The sequence below is a fragment of the Schistocerca nitens genome, chromosome 6 (genome assembly GCF_023898315.1).
Source record: "Schistocerca nitens isolate TAMUIC-IGC-003100 chromosome 6, iqSchNite1.1, whole genome shotgun sequence".
In the NCBI taxonomy this organism is placed as follows: Eukaryota; Metazoa; Arthropoda; class Insecta; order Orthoptera; family Acrididae; genus Schistocerca; species Schistocerca nitens.
Window position 1 is genome coordinate 373,309,296 of NC_064619.1, and position 22,901 is coordinate 373,332,196.

General features: G+C 42.9%; 1 protein-coding gene across 1 annotated transcript in view; it reads right to left on the minus strand.

Annotated features, from left to right (window-relative positions):
* LOC126263641 (HEAT repeat-containing protein 1) overlaps positions 1–22,092 on the minus strand; it is a 291,901-nt gene extending 269,809 nt beyond the window's left edge. The window contains exons 1-2 of the mRNA XM_049960733.1: positions 21,848–22,092; positions 3,273–3,489 (exon numbers count right to left, since the gene is read on the minus strand). Of these exons, the coding sequence (XP_049816690.1) occupies positions 3,273–3,489; positions 21,848–21,989 (359 nt within the window). The 5' untranslated portion in view covers positions 21,990–22,092. The remainder of the gene's footprint in view (positions 1–3,272; positions 3,490–21,847) is intronic.
* Positions 22,093–22,901: the final 809 nt, after the last annotated feature.

Below are 22,901 nucleotides of genomic sequence, written 5' to 3' on the forward strand. Positions count from 1 at the left end.
GGCCCCCTACAAAACCTTTCACCTGACTCCATCAACCTCCTGACCCCACCGACACCCTGCACCCCTACCTTCTACCTAAAATTCACAAACCCAATCATCCCGGCCGCCCCATTGTAGCTGGTTACCAAGCCCCCACAGAACGTATCTCTGCCTACGTAGATCAACACCTTCAACCCATTACATGCAGTCTCCCATCCTTCATCAAAGACACCAACCACTTTCTCGAACGCCTGGAATCCTTACCCAATCTATTACCCCCGCATATCATCCTTGTAACCATTGATGCCACTTCCTTATGCACAAATATTCCACACATCCAGGGCCTCGCTGCGATGGAGCACTTCCTATCATGCCGATCACCTACCACCCTACCTAAAACCTCTTTCCTCATTACCTTAGCCAGCTTCATCCTGACCCACAACTTCTTCACTTTTGAAGGCCAGACATACCAACAATTAAAGGGAAAAGCCATGGGTACCAGGATGGCCCCCTCGTACGCCAACCTATTCATGGGTCGCTTAGAGGAAGCCTTCTTGGTTACCCAGGCCTGCCAACCCAAAGTTTGGTACAGATTTATTGATGACATCTTCATGATCTGGACTCACAGTGAAGAAGAACTCCAGAATTTCCTCTCCAACCTCAACTCCTTTGGTTCCATCAGATTCGCCTGGTCCTACTCCAAATCCCATGCCACTTTCCTTGACGTTGACCTCCATCTGTCCAATGGCCAGCTACACATGTCCATCAACATCAAACCCACCAACAAGCAACACTACCTCCATTATGACAGCTGCCACCCATTCCACACCAAACGGTCCCTTCCCTACAGCCTAGGTCTTCGTGGCAAACTAATCTGCTCCAGTCCGGAATCCCTGAACCATTACACCAACAACCTGAAAACAGCCTTCACATCGCGCAACTACCCTCCCGACCTGGTACAGAAGAAAATAACCAGAGCCACTTCCTCATCCCCTCAAACCCAGAACCTCCCACAGAAGAACCACAAAAGTGCCCCACTTGCGACAGGATACTTTCCGGGACTGGATCAGACTCTGAATGTGGCTCTCCAGCAGGGATACGACTTCCTCAAATCCTGCCCTGAAATGAGATCCATCCTTCATTAAGTCCTCCCCACTCCACCAAGAGTGTCTTTCCGCCGTCCACCTTACCTTCGTAACCTCTTAGTTCATCCCTATGAAATCCCCAAACCACCTTCCTTACCCTCTGGCTCCTACCCTTGTAACCGCCCCCTGTGTAAAACCTGTCCAATGCACCCTCCCACCACCACCTACTCCAGTCCTGTAACCCGGAAGGTGTACACGATCAAAGGCAGAGCCACGTGTGAAAGCACCCACGTGATTTACCAACTGACCTGCCTACACTGTGAAGCTTTCTATGTGGGAATGACCAGCAACAAACTGTCCATCCGCATGAATGGACACAGGCAGACAGTGTTTATGGTAATGAGGATCACCCTGTGGCTAAACATGCCTTGGTGCACGGCCAGCACATCTTGGCACAGTGTTACACCGTCTGGGTTATCTGGATACTTCCCACAAACACCAACCTGTCAGAACTCCGGAGATGGGAACTTGCCCTTCAGTATATCCTCTCTTCTCGTTATCCGCCAGGCCTCAACCTCCGCTAATTTCAAGTTGCCGCCGCTCATACCTCACCTGTCTTTCAACAACATCTTTGCCTCTTTACTTCCGCCTCGACTGACATGTCTGCCCAAACTCTTTGCCTTTACAAATGTCTGCTTGTGTCTGTGTATGTGCGGAAGGATATGTGTGTGTGTGCGAGTGTATACCTGTCCTTTTTCCCCCTAAGGTAAGTCTTTCCACTCCCGGGATTGGAATGACTCCTTACCCTCTCCCTTAAAACCCACATCCTTTCGTCTTTCCCTCTCCTTCCCTCTTTCCTGATGAAGCAACCATTGGTTGCGAAAGCTAGAATTTTGTGTGTATGAATGTGTTTGTTTGTGTTTCTATCGACCTGCCAGCGCTTTCGTATGGTAAGTCACATCATCTTTGTTTTTAAATATATTTTTCCCGCGTGGAATGTTTCCCTATTATATATATCTTAAAACAAAGATGATGTGACTTACCAAACGAAAGCGCTGGCAGGTCGATAGACACACAAACAAACACAAAATTCTAGCTTTCGCAACCAACGGTTGCTTCGTCAGGAAAGAGGGGAGGAAAGGGAAAGATGAAAGGATGTGGGTTTTAAGGGGGAGGGTAAGGAGTCATTCCAATCCCGGGAGCGGAAAGACTTACCTTAGGGGAAAAAAGGACGGGTATACACTCACACACACACACACACACACACACACACACACACACACACACATATCCATCAACATATATACAGACACAAGCAGACATATTCAAAGACCATTCCCACGTGGAATGTTTCCCTCTGTTACATACATATGAGTGACCTGGCAGACGTCAATATGGTAATTGAATGGCAAGAATTCGATTACCATATTGACGTCTGCCAGATATATATATATGGAAACATTCCACATAGGAAAAATATATCTAAAAACAAAGATGATGTGACTTACCAAATGAAAGTGCTGGCAGGTCAACAGACACACAAACAAACAAACACAAACATACACACAAAATTCAAGCTTTCGCAACAAACTGTTGCCTCATCAGGAAAGAGGGAAGGAGAGGGAAAGACGAAAGGATGTGGGTTTTAAGGGAGAGGGTAAGGAGTCATTCCAATCCCGGGAGCGGAAAGACTTACCTTAGGCGGAAAAAAGGACGGGTATACACTCGCACACACACACATATCCATCCACACATATACAGTATATGTGGTTCTTGCCACTCTGTTAATGACATCAACAGCCCTGAACAGCATAATCACCGCACCAGTAAAGCAGACAATGGGTGTCATCTAGCAGCTATGCCAGTTCATGCTGAGGTTTTGCATGGATGAAATCCTGCTTGTGGCAGACACTAAGAGTGTATCTTGTATTTTGGTCACCATATATTCTGTAGTGTGTAGCTCAGTAACATGTTGACATGTAATCATATGAACATACTGTCTTAAAAAATACTGCTCTTTTATCAGTTCTTTTAATTTGCCACAACATGACAAAATCTGACTATTTTCTGCTACACATTTGTCAGAAAAAAATGTGTGTGTGAGGAATACCACAATGGTTTAAGTTATGTATTACAAAAATCCCTATTTTTTTACCACTGATAAAACATTTCAGATGAGACTCACACCAACAGAAGTTTGATACTAACCTATATATAAGCCACTCTAACACTTTGTGTGCCGGTTTCAACAAGAAATATGGTGAAAGCATCAGTAAAAATCTTTCAATGTGTTGGTTCAGCTTCTCATTTGCTTCGGACGATTCAACTGATCTTTCTAGAGATTTTGACAACAAACTAAACAAAGTAGTTTCAAAATCAGCAAATTTTGAATTCAGCGTTTTCAGTTCATGTAGTCCAGCCATTCCTGAAACAATGAAACCAGTACTGTTACAATAACAACTCGTGAAACTGAGAAGCATAAAAAAATTATTGGTGAACTTCCATTATTGCCATTCTACGACAGTAAAAAGAGTAACAATTTTTGCATTTATATCAAACAATAAGATAAATTATTCAAAGCATAAGCCTCATAAACAATGGGAAGGTATTACCCATTCACATGTTTAGCTTTGTCTCCTGTAACCTAGCGCCCTGGGTGACTCTCCAATCTAATAATTGTAGATGTTCCACTTCTTTCACATCTTCATTTCTTTTACTGATGGATTTGTCAATGTTTTCCTCTGTCTATATACCTGCCTGTTATCATATGGGTGATTAAATCTTTCTTTTCACCTTTAACTCATATATGCTACTTAAATATATCAGATTTGCTTCTAAAAGATCAATCCTGCATAAAAAAGTTTACATATTTCAGTTTAGCATCTTAACTATCTCATTGATTGGAGTTGAGAGAAGTTTAACTATTCCCTAACAAGTGATCTCTCAGACAGTGAGACACCCACTATACTAACAACAAAATACCTGCATGTCATCAACAAATCATTAAAATAAACAATGCATAGTGTTTGAGAGTCAGTGAGAAAATAAATGATAACCGGTTTACACTCTTTGCTAGCTGATCTTCAACCATCCTGTGAGACTCCTCAATCAATCAATCAATCAATCAATCAATCAATCAGACAGGTCTGTCACCATCTATTCCTCTCTTCTTGTATACACGCACATTCTCTATTTGCACATCTTTATGAGGTTTATGAATATGTAAACAATACGCCAATATATACATTTGCCGTATAATCTGTCTCTACTGAATACAAAATGTTGCTATTAAACACACAACTGAAACTTACATGATCATTCCACTAAGTATCCGTGTATAATTGCTACAGTCCCATTTATAGACATGACATGAGTGGCTCTAGTAATGTCTCATCAGACAAATGCCTCTTCTCTAACATTTAGCAAAGTAAAGATGTTTACACTATTGTGAATTAACTTATATTTAATTATAACAGAAATGAGTAAAAATACGGGATTAGCTAGATCACAATAAACAATGTAAATACAGAAAAATATACAGTGGAAATCAATGATACATATGTAAGGCTGAAATTGGATAGGCCTTGAAACACACAAACAAAATGGAATAGCTCAACCTGACATACTGAGCTCATCAAATGTGGAGAGCTAATAATACTGTTATTATTGAAACTGTGCAATAATTGCTTGCACACATACAACAAGGGCAGAGGACAGCACTAACACTACTTTTTATACTACTGAGGAATCTTTGCTGTCTGCCAACAGAACTACTAGACTTTGTTATGTGACTACACTCCTGGAAATGGAAAAAAGAACACATTGACACCGGTGTGTCAGACCCACCATACTTGCTCCGGACATTGCGAGAGGGCTGTACAAGCAATGATCACACGCATGGCACAGCGGACACACCAGGAACCGCGGTGTTGGCCGTCGAATGGCGCTAGCTGCGCAGCATTTGTGCACTGCTGCCGTCAGTGTCAGCCAGTTTGCCGTGGCATACGGAGCTCCATCGCAGTCTTTAACACTGGTAGCATGCCGCGACAGCGTGGACATGAACCGTATGTGCAGTTAACGGACTTTGAGTGAGGGCGTATAGTGGGCATGCGGGAGGCTGGGTGGACATACCGCCGAATTGCTCAACACGTGGGGCGTGAGGGCTCCACAGTACATCGATGTTGTCGCCAGTGGTCGGCGGAAGGTGCACGTGCCCGTCGACCTGGGACCGGACCGCAGCGACGCACGGATGCACGCCAAGACCGTAGGATCCTACACAGTGCCGTAGGGGACCGCACCGCCACTTCCCAGCAAATTAGGGACACTGTTGCTCCTGGGGTATCGGTGAGGACCATTCGCAACCGTCTCCATGAAGCTGGGCTACGGTCCCGCACACCGTTAAGCCGTCTTCCGCTCACGCCCAAACATCGTGCAGCCCGCCTCCAGTGGTGTCGCGACAGGCGTGAATGGAGGGACGAATGGAGACGTGTCGTCTTCAGCGATGAGAGTCGCTTCTGCCTTGGTGCCAATGATGGTCGTATGCGTGTTTGGCGCCGTGCAGGTGAGCGCCACAATCAGGACTGCATACGACCGAGGCACACAGGGCCAACACCCGGCATCATGGTGTGGGGAGCGATCTCCTACACTGGCCGTACACCACTGGTGATCGTCGAGGGGACACTGAATAGTGCACGGTACATCCAAACCGTCATCGAACCCATCGTTCTACCATTCCTAGACCGGCAAGGGAACTTGCTGTTCCAACAGGACAATGCACGTCCGCATGTATCCCGTGCCACCCAACGTGCTCTAGAAGGTGTAAGTCAACTACCCTGGCCAGCAAGATCTCCGGATCTGTCCCCCATTGAGCATGTTTGGGACTGGATGAAGCGTCGTCTCACGCGGTCTGCACGTCCAGCACGAATGCTGGTCCAACTGAGGCGCCAGGTGGAAATGGCATGGCAAGCCGTTCCACAGGACTACATCCAGCATCTCTACGATCGTCTCCATGGGAGAATAGCAGCCTGCATTGCTGCGAAAGGTGGATATACACTGTACTAGTGCCGACATTGTGCATGCTCTGTTGCCTGTGTCTATGTGCCTGTGGTTCTGTCAGTGTGATCATGTGATGTATCTGACCCCAGGAATGTGTCAATAAAGTTTCCCCTTCCTGGGACAATGAATTCACGGTGTTCTTATTTCAATTTCCAGGAGTGTATGATGGTCATCCACATGATTGCAATTCAGCTTATTCCCTTTTTCTTTGTCTTCCCCTTATATCATTTTTCCTTCAAGAAGCAGCCTTTCATTGTCAATCTGTTTTATTCACGATCATATATTCTCCTGATATGTGACGCCAACTGCCATTTTATTAGTGTTATAGCTTGGGTCAACACACAATTGCTCTCATTTTGCTTTTATGTCTAATTCTGACATTGGCTCTCATATTTAACATACCACATTTGTATCACTGCAATTTTACTTTCCTCTTACACATGAAAGAGTTGTAAAACCAAATAAAACAAAGGAGTTGTAAAACCAAATAAAACGAAGAACCTGCCAGAGAGCTACCGACCTATTGCACATCCTAGTGCATGCTACAAATTACTAGAAAGGGTGCTTCTAAACAGATTAGGCCCTGTTATACTGGAAAGTGTCTCAGTGGAACAGGCAGGCTTTAGACCACTGCACAGCACAGTGTAGACTACATCTGCATCTACACGGACACTCCACAGGCCACTATACAGCGCATGGCTGAGGGTACTGTACCACTACCAGTAATTTCCTTTCCTGTTCCACTCACAAATAGAGCAAGGCAAAGACAACTGTCTATATGCCTCCATATGAGCCCTAATTTCTCGTATTTTATCTTTGTGGCCTTTACGCACAACGTACGTTGGCAGCAGTAGGATCATTCGGCAGTCAGATGCCGGTTCCCTAAATTTTCTTCAATTGTTTCTCAAAAGAATATTGCCCTTCCTCCAGGGATTCCCATTTGAGATCCTGAAGCATCTCCATAACACTTGCATGTTATTCAAAACTACCAGTAACACATCTAGCATTTCTGAACATTTAAAGCAAGTTGGCAATATCTGCACCACTTCGATATCTCTCAAGATCTCTTTGAATATTTATGCAGCTTCTTTCAGACACTACTTAATCATACACTGAAGCCCCAAAGAAACTGGTATAGGCATGTGTATTCAAATACAGAGATATGTAACCAGGCAGAATGTGGTGTTGCAGTTGACAACGCCTTTATAAGACAAGTATCTGGCACAGTTGTTGGATTGGTTACTGCTGCTGCTGTAATGGCAGGTTATCAATATTTAGGTGGGTTTGAACACGGTGTTGCAGTCGGCGCATGAGCAGTGGGACAGAGCATCTCTGAAGTAGCGATGAAGTGGGGATCTTCCCGTATGACCATTTCACAAGTGTACCGTGAAATCAGGAATCCAGTAAAACATCAAATCTCCAACACTGCTGAGGATGGAAAAAAATCCTGCAAGAATGGGAGCAACGACAACTGAAGAGAATCGTTCAATATGCAACACTTCTGTAAATTGCTGCTGATTTCAATGCTGGGCCATCAACAAGTGTCAGCATGTGAACCATTCAATGAAACACCATTGATATGGGCTTTTGGAGCCCACTCATGTACCCTTGATGACTGCATGGCACAAATCTTTACGCCTCGCCTGGGCCCATCAATATCGACGTTGGACTGTTGATGACTGGAAACATATTGCATGGTCAGACAAGTCTCATTTCGAAATTGTATAGACCAGATGGACGTGTACAGGTATGCAGACAACCTCAGGAGTCCATGGACCCTGCATATCAGCAGTGGACTGTTCCAGCTGGTGGAGGCTCTGCAATGGTGTTGGGCGTGTGTAGTTGGAGTGATATGGGACCCCTGATATGTCTAGATACAACTCTGACAAGTGATATGTACGTAAGTATCCTGTCTGACCACCTGCATCTATTCATGTCCATTGTGCATTCCGATGGACTTGAGCAATTCCACCAGGACAATGCAACACCCTACACATCCAAAATTGCTACAGAGTGGCTCCAGGAACACACTTCTGAGTTTAAACACTTCCACTGCCCACCAAACTCCCCAGACACAAACATTATTGAGCGTTTCTGGAATGCCTAGCAAAGCACTATTCAGAATTAACTCTCCACTCCCTCATACTCTTATGGATTTATGGACAGCCCTGCAGCATTTACGGTCTCAATTCCGTCCAGCACTACTTCAGACATTAGTGCACACCGTACCGCATCATGTTGCAGCACTTCTGTGTGCTCACAGGGGTCCTACACAATATTAGGCAGTTGTGCCACTTTTTTTGGCTCTCCAATGTAGATAACTGCATCATCTGCTAAAAGTCTGAGGTTACTATTAATATTGTCCCCAAGGTCATTAATATACAACATGAACAGCAAGGGTCCCAACACACTTCTCTGGGGCACAACCGAAGTTACTTCTACATCTAATGATGGCTCTCCATCCGAGATAACCTACTACATCATCCCTATAATTTCTATTGATACCTCATACGAACGAACTTTTGATGACAAATGTAGGTGTGATACTGAGTTGAATGTATTTCAGAAATCAGGAAATACTGCATCTAACTGACTGCCTTGATCCAAAGCTTTCAGTATGTCACATGAGAAAAGTGCTAGTTGGGTTTCACATGATCAATGTTTTCAGAATCCATGTTGGTTGGCATTGAGATCATTCTGTTCAACATACTCATTATGTTTGAACTCAGAATCTGTTCTAAGATTCTGCAACAAATCAATGTCAACAATATTGGTGGTAGTTATGTGGATCACTTCTACTACCGTTCTTGTAGACAGGTGTGACCTGTGCTTTTTTCCAAGCACTGGGCACAGTTTTCTGTTTGAGGGATCTACAATACATTATAGTAAGAAAAGGGGCTAATTCACCTGCAAACTCAGTATAGAATCTGATAGCGATTCCACTGAGCCCTGGCGTTTTGTTTAATTTTAATGATTTCAGCTGTTTCTCAATATCACTGACACTAATACTTATTTCAGTCTTTTCAGTGGCACGAGGATTAAATTGGGGCAATTCTCCTGTGTTTTCCTTTGTAAAGGAATGTTTGAAAACCGAGTTAAGCATGCTTGTGTGAATGAATGTGTGTGTGTTTCTCTTTCTTTTTCTGATGAAGGCTGTGGCTGAAAGCTAATACGTACTTGTGTCTGTCTGTGATTCAATATATCATCTTTATGGTAAGTAGCAATCTATATTTTCCGTACAGTGTTGGTCTGTGTTTTGTTTTTTTGTAGTGAATTGTACATGTTAGATAGGTAACAGGAAAATAGCAGGCAATGCGGGAAAGAATGCTAGTGCGCACTTGGTACGTCTGCTGGGGGATATCATCTGAGACGCAAAGGTGGTTTGCTGGTAGCTATTGAACACACTGGTTGCAACTAGCTGGAACAAGTGGCACATGTTGGTACAAATGACACCTGCCGCTTGGTTCTGAGGCCATCCTCAGTTCCTTTCAACAGATGGCTGGTTTGGTAAAGGTAACTAGCATTGCAACGGGAGTGCAGGCTAAGCTCACTAACTGTAGAATTGTACCCAGAGTTGACCATGGCCCTCTGATTTGGAGCAAAGTGGAAGGTCTAAACAAGAGTCTCCGATGATACTGTGACAGCATCGAATGCAAATTTCTCGACATCTACAATCAGATATAGAATGTAGGGTTCATGTGCAGGAAACAGTTACTAGGATAGCAGAGTATGTGTGATGTGCACATGGGGTTTTTTAGATTAGAGAAACCCTCGTTTGCATCGGAGATGCATTGCCCGCCAAAATCAAAGATACGTCAGTCAGAATATCCTCAGCAAATGCTTGTCCTCACAGATCAGGTACAGGAAAGATTAATATGACATTAGTAAACTGCAGGAGCGTCCAAGGAAAAAAATACCAGAATTGCTACAACTTACTGAAGTTTATAATGTCCATATAGTATTAGGAACAGAAAGTTGGCTGAAATCTGAAGCCAATAGCAATGGAATCCTAAGTTCAGACTGGAATATTTATTGTAAGGGTAGGTTAGTCACCAAAGATGGTGGTGTATTTATTGCAGTAAAGAACTGAATAATACCGAATGTGATTATTATGCATTCTAAATGTGAATACTCTGGGTGGAGTTAAGCACCACAGAATAAAAATTGCAGAGTATCTGTGTAGCCAACACCAAATATTCAGTCTGAAGATGAAGACGAGGAGCATGAGTGGAAAAAATTCTAAAGCATCATTCAATATGCCTTAAACAAGTATGTTCCAAACAAGGTCTTCACAGATGGGAAAGACCCATCTTGGTCTTACAGCCACGTTAGAAAACTGCTACATAAGCAAGGAGAGCTTCATCGCAGATTCAAGAGAAGTCAAAACCTAACTGACAATAAAAACTGAAAGCAGCGAAAATCAGCGCAAGGAGAGTAATGAGAGAAGTGTTCAATAACTTTGACAGTAAAATTTTGTCAACTGATGTGACTAAAAATGCTGAGAGATTTTGGTCTTATATAAAATCATTAAAAAGTTTGTAATTATCATACAGGTACCAAGACAGAAGATAACAGAGAGAAGGCCAAAATACTGAATTCGGTCTTCTGGAAATGTTCCACAACAGAAGATCATGATACAGTCACTCCTCTCAATCATCATATGAATGTAGAAAAGGTACATATTGAGATAACCGAGCATGGAATAGAAAAGCAACTATGATCACATAATAGTGGAAAAGCATCTGGACCAGAAGGCATACCACATCATTTATGTCAATCTGTTATAGAATTGTAGAACATGTTTAATGCTAAAGAACCGTAACTTTTTTGACAACCAGACTCTGCTCTATAAAAATCAACATCGATTCCACACACATGGATCTTGTGGAACTCAGCTTGCTCTGTTCCTCCATGAGATCCATAATACTCTAGACAATGGCACTTAGATTGATGCTATGTTCCTTGACTTCAGGAAGACATATGAAAACTGTTCCATGTTGCTGTTTAGTGGGGAAAAAAAACACACACACACAACAGAGTATAGGACCAGAATGACGACTGGATACAAGACTTCCTTGCAGATAGAAATCAACATGACGCTCTTAATGGAACAAAATCGAAAGGCTTAAAGGTACTTTCCAGAGCATCCAAAAGGTGGGAAACCAGGAGATTGGATAGTTTTTTTGAGGTGGAGGGTGGCATGCTGTTTCTAATTTGTCAACTCCTATACTTAATAAAAGTCCTCAATCTTTCCTCTCTCACATCCACACCGGCTGTTCAGAGCATCCTCCTACACCTCAAAAAACTATCCAATCTGCTGGTTTCCCACCTCCGGAAAGGCAACTCACTCACCCTTCACAACCTTTCCAGCAAACCTCAACCTCCTCTCATTGCACACAAACCCAGTCTCTCCCATCTACTCAATCTCCCACTTCCAGCTCCACTCCCTACAAAACCTCAAAATTCCTTTCAACACAATCTGGAACCACAACACCCTAATTCAGTAGTTAACCTTTCCTCCAAACCTCTCTCCCAATCCAAAACCTCTGTCCTATCCAAAGGCCTCACCTTCAGCCCCACTCCCAGATTCAACCAAACAGCCCTCGTCACAGATTTACTGTCCTACACTCGTACTCTCTGCTGGAAATATCACTATGCCACGAAGAAAAATGATCCTAATCCTACTCCTAATGATCCAACTCCCCAAGACACTATCCAAATTGAACCCTGCCTGGAACAGTTCCGTCCTCCGTCACAGCGGGACCCACCTCCTCTTCCTCAAAATCACCCTCTCCAAACCTTCCAGGAATTTCTGACTTCCAGCCTTGCCTCTCAATCCTTCTTAAAAAACCTTAATCCTACTCCCAACATCACCACTGCTGAAGCCCAGGCTATCCGTGATCTGAAGGCTGACCGATCCATCGTCATTCTTCCGGCGGACAAGGGTTCCACGACCGTGGTACTTGATCGTCGGGAATATGTGGCTGAGGGACTGCTTCAGCTTTCAGACACCACCACATACAAAGTTTGCCAAGGTAATCCCATTCCCGATGTCCAGGCGGAGCTTCAAGAAATCCTCAGAACCTTAGGCCCCCTGCAAAACCTTTCACCTGACTCCATCAACCTCCTGACCCCACAGACACCCCGCACCCCTACCTTCTTCCTAAAATTCACAAACCCAATCATCCCGGCCGCCCCATTGTAGCTGGTTAGCAAGCCCCCACAGAACGTATCTCTGCCTACGTAGATCAACACCTTCAACCCATTACATGCAGTCTCCCATCCTTCATCAAAGACACCAACCACTTTCTCGAACGCCTGGAATCCTTACCCAATCTGTTACCCCCGGAAACCATCCTTGAAACCATTGATGCCACTTCCTTATACACAAATATTCCGCACGTCCAGGGCCTTGCTGCGATGGAGCACTTCCTTTCACGCCGATCACCTGCCACCCTACCTAAAACCTCTTTCCTCGTTACCTTAGCCAACTTCATCCTGACCCACAACTTCTTCACTTTTGAAGGCCAGACATACCAACAATTAAAGGGAAAAGCCATGGGTACCAGGATGGCCCCCTCGTACGCCAACCTATTCATGGGTCGCTTAGAGGAAGCCTTCTTGGTTACCCAGGCCTGCCAACCCAAAGTTTGGTACATATTTATTGATGACATCTTCATGATCTGGACTCACAGTGAAGAAGAACTCCAGAATTTCCTCTCCAACCTCAACTCCTTTGGTTCCATCAGATTCACCTGGTCCTACTCCAAATCCCACACCGCTTTCCTTGACGTTGACCTCCATCTGTCCAATGGCCAGCTTCACACGTCCAACCACATCAAACCCACCAACAAGCAACAGTACCTCCATTATGACAGCTGCCACCCATTCCACATCAAACGCTCCCCTCCCTACAGCCTAGGTCTTCGTGGCAAACGAATCTGCTCCAGTCCGGAATCCCTGAACCATTACACCAACAACCTGACAACAGCTTTCGCATACCGCAACTACCCTCCCGAACAGGTACAGAAGCAAATAACCAGCCACTTCCTCATCCCCTCAAACCCAGAACCTCCCACAGAAGAACCACAAAAGTGCCCCACTTGTGACAGGATACTTTCCGGGACTGGACCAGACTCTGAATGTGGCTCTCCAGCAGGGATACGGCTTCCTCAAATCCTGCCCTGAAATGAGATCCATCCTTCATGAAATCCTCCCCACTCCACCAAGAGAGTCTTTCCGCCGTCCACCTAACCTTCGTAACCTCTTAGTTCATCCCTATGAAATCCCCAAACCACCTTCCCTACCCTCTGGCTACTACCCTTGTAACCACCCCCGGTGTAAAACCTGTCCCATGCACCATTACACCGTCCGGGTTATCTGGATACTTCCCACTAACACCAACCTATCCGAACTCCGGAGATGGGAACTTGCTCTTCAATATATCCTCTCTTCCCGTTACCCACCAGGCCTCAATCTCCGCTAATTTCAAGTTGCCGCCACTCATACCTCACCTGTATTTCAACAACATCTTTGCCTCTGCACTTCCGCCTCGACTGACATCTCTGCCCAAACTCTTTGTCTTTGAATACGTCTGCTTGTGTCTGTATATGTGTGGATGGATATGTGCATGTGTGCGAGTGTATACCCGTCCTTTTTTCCCCCTAAGGTAAGTCTTTCCGCTCCCGGGATTGGAATGACTCCTTACCCTCTCCCTTAAAACCCACATCCTTTCGTCTTTCCCTCTCCTTCCCTCTTTCCTGACGAAGCAACCGTCGGTTGCGAAAGCTAGAATTTTGTGTGTCAGTTTGTGTTTGTTTGTGTGTCTATCGACCTGCCAGCACTTTTGTTTGGTAAGTCACATCACCTTTGTTTTTAAATATATTTTTCCCACGTGGAATGTTTCCCTCTATTATATTCATAACATTGGTTGAATATACGCACCAAAAAATGTTGTCACAGCTGCCAGTTATATTACATCACTCGTCAAAGAAAGCAACTCATATCAAATATATCTCTTGGCTGATCAACAATACTCATGTTTTCGTTAAGAGATTATGCCTATGTGGTATACCTGCTTCGAGCACAAAACCCAATGTGCAAACACTGCCAAAAGTTTGCAGTGAATATGCTAAATAAGATTAATGACTTTTGGGATTGTTTCTTTGAAGAGTCAACTTTTTATGTATCTGTCATAATGTTCATATTCGTGATAACAGTGTCACTGTGTTACTTGTGAAACGTAAAGTGACAGTCCAAAGGTGATTCAGTGTCTGCTACAATTACTTGACTTCACACCACAATAATTCTTTCTATGGTATTTTGTAAAGGATCAGTTGCACTAAACCGATATACCAGAAATACTTGAAGAAAATTCACAATGCACTTGAGCACATCACTGTGGAGTCGCTGGAGTGTACATGGATACCACCATTGCTCATGCCACAAGAGTACACACACTGATGTGTATGGATGAGGGTGGGAAAAAACTGAATTATCTTTTCGTATGACAGCAGCTACAACAGAATTACAAGAAATCAACCAGGAAAAACAGACAGTTGAAGACTGAGAACACGTGAACAGATCAAATTAACTTGGAGAATAATTCTTACACAAGACTGAACAGCCACAGTTTGTGTGTGCTGCTAAAAAGGAACTAATAACAATATGTTCAACGACACTTGTTGCATGGGTTTTGAGGCCATCCTCAGATCTTATAGGCAGATGGCGGAGATGGTGAATATTGCTGGCATCAAGCAGGGTGCAAGCGGAGCTCATAATTTTCAGGCTCGTTCCCAGAGTTGACTGGGGTCCTCTGGTTTGGAGCCTACTGGAGGGTCTCAACCAAAGACTCCATTGTATCTGTGATGGTCTTGGCTGCAAATTTCTCTGTCTGTGTTATCGAGTGGGGATTTGTAGGCCTCCTCTTTACAGGTCAGGGGTGCTCTACACAAAGGAAGCAGCTACTCAGGTAGTAGAGTATTTGTGGAGTGCACATGGTGGTTTTTTGGGGTAGGCGGTAGTTGAAGGTACTCTTATGAATACTTGCCAGTTGATATGCATGTACAGAAATCAGACTGCATTCAGTTTAAAGACAGTTCAACCGTATATATTTTATCGGGATATTGTCAAATATTCGTAACAAAGTTACCAAATTTATTGCCCTCCAGAAAAGTTCACCATCTCAGATTATTCTTGGAACTGAGAGCTGGCTGAAACCCAAAGTAAAAGCTCTGAGACTTTCATCAAGTCTTGGAATATTTACTGAAAGAGAGATCAGACGCCATAGGTGGGAGAGTGTTCATTGCAGTTGACAAAAACATTGTCTCTACTGAGGCTGAAATTGAGTGCCATAGTGAAGTTAACTGGTCATGCATAAGACATCTAGGAGAAACCAAGTTAGTTGTTGGATGCTTTTACCAACCACCCAGCTCCGCTGTGACACTTCTAGAGTCATTCAAAGAAAGTCTATGGTCAGTTGTGCATAAATATCAAGATCATGCAATACTAGTTGGTAGTGACTTCAAGCTACGATGTGTATGGATTCACTGCGCGGAGGGGGGGGGGGGAGGGGGGGAGGGGGGGGAGGGGGGGGGGTTACAGACAGTCTTGAGAAGTATGTTTGAATATGTTTTCCGAAAACTGTACTGAGCAGCTAGTTTGGCTGCCTACACAGAACGGAAGTATCTTGGGCCTTGTAGCTACAAACAGTGCAGGTCTTATGAGTGGCATCACAACAGATAAGGGAATCAGTGATCATGATATCATAATGAATATGGTTACGAAAGTTAACAAATCAGTCAAGAGGGCTAGGAGAGTGTTTCTGCTAGAAAGAACAGATAAGCAATCTCATTTACACAATGAAATGCAATTTCCAGAATGATGACCATAGAGGAATTATGGGCAGAGTTTATGCAGGTTGTAAATTGTGGTCTGGAGAGTTAAGTGCCTAGTGAGGGGATTAAGTACGGAAAAGACCCTCGGTAGTTTAATAAGGCAATTTGGAAAGTGCTGAGGAAGCAAAGGCTGTTGCACTCTCGGTTCAAATAGAGGATGTGCAAACAAAGACAGGCAAAGATTAGTAGAGATTTGTCCAACTGTGAAAAAGATCTATGTGCGAACCCTACAACAGTTAGCACCATCATTTCTTGATACAGATCTGGCGGAGGACCCGAAAAAATTCTGGTCCTACGTAAAATCTTTAAAGGGGTCTAAGGCTTCCATCCAGTCAGTTGACCAGTCTGGTTCGCCAGTAGAAGATGGCAAAATGAAGGCAGAAGTTTTAAATTTCACGGCTAAGAAATTGTTCACGCAGGAGAATCTTACAAACATACCATCATTTGATCAATGCGCAGAGTCCCACACAGGTGATACAGTACATCTATATCTCATCTACATCGATACTCTGCAAATCACCTTTAAGTGCCTCGCAGAGGGTTCATCAAACCACCTTCACAATTCTATATTATTCCAGTCGCGTATAGCGAGCGGAAAGAATGAACACCTGTATCTTTCCGTACGAGCTCTGATTTCCCTGATTTTATCTTGGTGATCGTTCCTCCATATGTAAGTCGGTGTCAACAAAATATTTTTGCATTCGGAGGAGAAAGTTGGTGATTGGAATTTTGTGAGAATTCCATCGCAACGAAAAACACCTTTCTTTTAATGATGTCCAGCCCAAATCCTGTATCATTTCTGTGACACTCTCTCCCATATTTCACGACAATACAAAATGTGCTGCCTTTCTTTAAACATTTTCGATGTACTCCATCAGTCCTATCTGGTAAGGATCCCACACCGTACAGCAGTATTCTAAAAGAGGACGGACAAGTGTAATGTAGGCAGTCTCCTTAGTGGGTCCGTTACAGTAATAAGAAACCCTGGCCTAGAGACAATAGAAAGAGTCGAAAACAAGTAAGTCACCAGGTCCCTATGTACAAAGAGTACTCTGCGTCAATGGCCCCCTACTTAGTTTGCATTTATCACGAATCTCTTGACCAGCGCAAAGTGCAAAGCGACTGGAATAAAGGTCAGGGACTCCTGTACATAAGAAAGGTAAAAGAATGGACCCGCAAAATAACAGACCGATATCCTTAACATCTGCCTGCTGCAGAATTCTGAAGCATATTCCGGGTTTGAATATGATAAATTTCCTAGACACTGAAAAGCTATGTCTACGAATCAGCATGGCTTTAGAAAGCATGGCTTGTGCGAAACCCAGCTTGCTCTTTTTTCACGTGATATACTGATGGATGAAAGGCAACAGGCAGATTCTAAATTTCTAGAGTTCTGAAAAGCATTCGACATGGAACCCCACTGCAGACAGTTAACGAAGGTACATGCATACAGAATAGGTTCCCTGGTATGTGACTCGCTTAACGACTTCTTAACTAATAGAAACCAGTACGTTGTCCTCGACGACGAGTTTTCATCAGAGACAAGGGTATTGTCAGGAGTGCCACAGAGAAGGGCGATAGCACTGTTGTTGTTCTCTCTATACATAAATGATCTGGTGGACGCAGTGGGCAGCAATCTGCAATGTTTAAAGAAAGGCAGCACATTTTGTATTGTCGTGAAATATGGGAGAGAGTGTCACAGAAATGATACAGGATTTGGGCTGGACATCATTAAAAGAAAGGTGTTTTTAGTTGCGATGGAATTCTCACAAAATTCCAATCACCAACTTTCTCCTCCGAATGCAAAAATATTTTGTTGACACCGACTTATATAGGGAGGAACGATCACCAAGATAAAATAAGGGAAATCAGAGCTCGTACTGAAAGATACTGGTGTTCATTCTTTCCGCTCGCTATACGCGACTGGAATAATAGAGAATTGTGAAGGTGGTTTGATGAACCCTCTGCGAGGCACTTAAAGGTGATTTGCAGAGTATCGATGTAGATGAGATATAGATGTACTCTATCACCTGTGTGGGACTCTGTGCATTGATCAAACGATGGTATGTTTGTAAGATTCTAAATTTCTAGAGTTCTGAAAAGCATTCGACATGGAACCCCACTGCAGACAGTTAACAAAGGTACATGCATACAGAATAGGTTCCCTGGTATGTGACTCGCTTAACGACTTCTTAACTAATAGAACCCAGTACGTTGTCCTCGACGACGAGTTTTCATCAGAGACAAGGGTATTGTCAGGAGTGCCACAGAGAAGGGCGATAGCACTATTGTTGTTCTCTCTATACATAAATGATCTGGTGGACACGGTGGGCAGCAATCTGCGAGTTTGCTGATGAAGCCATGGTATATGTTGAAGTTGAGTGACTGTAGGAAGATACAAGAGGACTTGAGACAAAATTTGCATTGGCATGATGAATGATGGCTGGCTCTTAATGTAGAAAAATGTTGGTTAATGTGGATGGGCAGTTAAAAGAAAACCTTACTGTTCGGATACAGCATTAGTAGTGTCCTGATTAACACAGTCACATTGTTTAAATATCTGGGCATAACACTGCAAAGTGAAATGAAATGAGCATGTGAGGATTATGGCAGGGAAGGGGAATGGATGACTCCGGTTTATTGGAAGAATTTTAGGAGAGTGTGGTTCATCTGTAAAGGAGACCGCATATAGGACGCTAGTGTGACCAATTCTCGAGTGTTTGGGATGCATCATGTCGGACTGAAAGAAGACATCAAACCAATACAGAAGCAAGCTGCTAGATTTGTTACTGGCAGGTTTGATCAGCACTCAAGTGTTATGGGTATAGTTCGAGAGCTCAAGTGGGAATCCCTGGAGGGAAGAAGACATTCATTTAGAAGAACACTACTGAGAAAATTTAGAGAACTAGCATTTGAAGCTGACTGCAGAACGATCCTACTGCTGTCAACATACATTTTGCTTTGGGGCCACACAGATAAGGTACAAGAAATTGGGGATAATATGGAGGTATATAAGCAGTTGTTTTTGTCTCGCTCCATTTGCTAGTGGAACAGGAAATGAAACAACTAGTTGTCGTACCACACAGTGTACAGTGGTTTGCAGAATATGTACGCAGAGATAGAATGTTATTTTTCCAATACTCATCTATTGTATTACTGTTATTTGTAGAAGGTGGTGTGTTGGAATGACTAACTCAGATCTCTATATATTTGGAGGTGAGGGAGGGGGAACAACCCCCTTGTAAATTGTCAGCATGTAGCCCTGTGGTGCAAATGTAGACTTACTCGTTCCACATCATTGCGAACTACTGTGCAAATCATCCATGGAACATGAAAAGCACACCAATAAGTCTACATTAAACTGGAAGATGACGATCTGATTATGATTTACTGAAGTCAATAAATGGGAATCTGAAAGAAAGATGGTGGTAACTTAACCAACCATTCCACAGCATAGAAAATCATTTCAGTTCCATATTTCATGCAATTTCCTAGTAAGTAATAAAACTGCAGACAAACTTGTAAAATTCAATACACTTTCTGGTGTATACTTTGGTGCATGTTACTGATACGCATATAAATTGTACCTCAAAGATGAAAAATGTAGGGAGGGGGGGGGGGAAGTAGGAAGTAGGCCTAAGTAACAATCACTCTCCTTCTGCCCACCGAACACAAAATCAGTAGAATTTTGAATGTATTATATAGCTGCATTGTACGGTCATCTGTCGGGCATTCAATTCATTTGGGCAGTTCATACTGTGGATCCTACACTACCTGTGCAACTCTTTTTAGGACATGGTGTCTACCCATCAAAAAAAAATCCGGTTATATTTACTTGCTTCTGATAAACATAATACTGAGGACAAACATATACGGCAGCAAAAAATATTCTCATAACCTATGGGAGGGAAATCACTTTACCAATCTTTACAGTCACAAGTTCCGGGTCAACCGAAGTGTCCGATCCCACCCGTCGGCTTTGACCCGTAACGTAAGGCTGTTGTGTGACGTCACAACGGCGCGGAATTTAGTTTACGAGAGTCGCGTGTTTGTAGGTGTCGTTTTGATGCAATCGGTGGTGCTCTCTAGTGGTGTGTTAAGTGATGTTTTTGGTTTAGTTTGCGAGTGTGGCGTCGTGTGTGAATTTTGGGACATTTCTTTGGTAGGTATGGATATGACTGACAGGGTCAACAGTTTTCGGTTGTCGGCTATGATGGGGGACAGTGCGTTGTCTCTAATAAAATTTCTTCAACTTTTTGGGTTTTTTGATGAAGTCGTGAAGAAATGAGGCTTACTTAAAGTTCCGGCGTCTCGGGCCAGGGACGGCTGTATGTGGAGATGTCGTAAGGATAACACATCAAGGGAAGTGTTCGATCCCAATGTGTGGCTGTGAATGTTGGTATTGGTATCGGGAGATGTTTTTGAGCTATATAGGTCGAGGGAAGTGTTAGGTCCTAATTTATGGGATCGGGAGCTGCTGTTGAGCTATATAGGTCAAGGGAAGTGTCCGATTCCAGATGATACTGTGTTTAGTGGTATTTGGGGAGTTTTGTGATGTCTGTTTTTTTCGTCGTTTTGTATGGGGGTCGGTGTCGTCTAAATTTGTTTATTTAGTTTGTCCCTACCCAAAACCCCCCTATTTCCCGCACTTGTCCTGTTAGTGTCATTAGGCTTTTTGTGGAACGTGTGTGTGTGTGTGTGTGTGTGTGTGTGTGTGTGTGTGTGTGTGTGTGTGTGTGTGTGTGTTTGTTTTTCGATGTATTTTCGTCCTCATAATGTGTACGTAACGACTTTATATGCGCCATATTGAGAATCGTAGTTTATGGTCGTTTCCGCCATATTTGTGACGTCATGGGTCAAAGCAGACGGGCGGTACCGGACGCTTCCGTATTTCCCAAGTTCCTGGGCAGGGATTACTACACTGCTAAAATGGAAAGTCTCAGTACTCGAAACTTTGTTTACTTATTTAGAGACAGTAATAAGAAACACGCAAAATTTCTTAGTGATACCAAGGCAACACCCAAATAATATATCATCATAGATTAACAAACAGCATTACAAAAAGATAGTTGGCAATTTGTACTGAATAAAATTTGAGACAGAGCACTGATCAAGTCATAGTCAGTAGGCTAGCCTATACATTTCAAAATCAGAGTGATCACTGTTGCTTTACAGCAAATTACACCGAAGTCATTTGGGAGATTTCATGTTAATTTTAAAGAGTGGTCCACTGCTATAACACAGATTAGTGTAACTTTCGGGAACAATATTAAACAAATTTAGCCCCACCAACAAACACGTTATGTAATTTGTCAGAGCGGTTAATTTTCGTAATAAAATTGCTGGGTAAGAACTTGACACCAGCATTCCTGCCGCATAATATCAAACACCCGGTGTACTTTGCATCATAAACATCGAAGCAATAGTATTCGCATAGAATATAAACAGGAGCACGTCCTAGACCTTCTCTTGTAATCCAAAGTCTACTCTCACAAATAATAATTTATGAGATATTCTAATCGGTTGCACATTCCTATATATAAAGTAACTTACCTACTGCTCTTATATTATTGTTATGAATAATATATTTATAAAACAGGCTTTCCTGAATGAGATATCAAGGAGCTATTTAACTTTAACTGACACATTTATCTAAAAGAGCTCGAATAAATGGCCAAAACTGACTTGAGGACACAAAGTCTAAACAAGATTCTATCACACACATGAAATGCCTGTTACAAGTCACCTTGGTCATCAAATTCAAACGGCTTGTACAGCAAAAAACTACAGACTAAATTACGGATAAAGAAATGAACAGTTAAGCATACCCACCTAATTCGTACACAGCATCTCTGTCCAAATTTGCAGCTTCTTTTGGATCAAATAAGAAGGATGCTCGCTTTTTCTCGTGGACGAGTAATGATGTTTGAGGAAGCGTTAGCTTTTTCAGTTGTTCTGCCAGTGATGTAGCCATGTCTCACAATTTTTCTGCTGCCAGTCTAGGTCACAACAAAATTTCACATTAACAATCACCATACACATTACACATCAAACAACACAACACAACCGCATGCGCACCAAACTAGTCCAAAGCACTTAGACGAATAAGCAGACGGCATAGAAAGCACACTAACCAAAGATGTACACATTATATTTCTTATTTTCTTTGGCGTATGACAAATTATATTAACACAGTCAACGTTAGCGCGTAATCGTACAATACAGCCTCTCGTATTACATATATAGCACATTGCAAATATCAACGACAAAGTAATATGCTGGAAATTTAAATGGAATACCTACATCACTTGTAGTGATATGATACTCAGCCTCTTGCATGTTATCTGATGCTAATAACAGAAGGAGCCGTGGGCGAGATTGATTTGAATTTAAACTACTGACATGGTCCATGGATTGTAACTAATGCATAAGACCGTGTAAAGTATGAACTTAGTCTTGTATCTTCTATAGTAAGAACTTCTTTGCTGATTGACATCTCATTGTAGGAAGCTTTGCCACTGTTTCAACCAACAAGGCATTTCTCGATGTGGGTTGCATTACTCCTGTACATATGCAGAGCCAGAGATATTGAAGACTATCAAGTTCAGATATAGCTTTTTTGAGCTGCTACCATAAAGAAAGCTTCCATAATCTAGTACTGATCTTATTAGTGTTCCCTGTAATATCAGTAGAAATGAGTGATGAGCACCCCAGCAAATACCAACTATAAACCTCATAAAATTAACAATTCTTAAATTTTATTTGTAATATAATCTACATGGTTAACCTATGTGAAAGGCCTGTCTAAAATGACACCCAAAAGTTTCACAACTGGTTTTACAGGAAATTCTCTTTAACCCAACTGAATGGTGTGTTCACTACATTG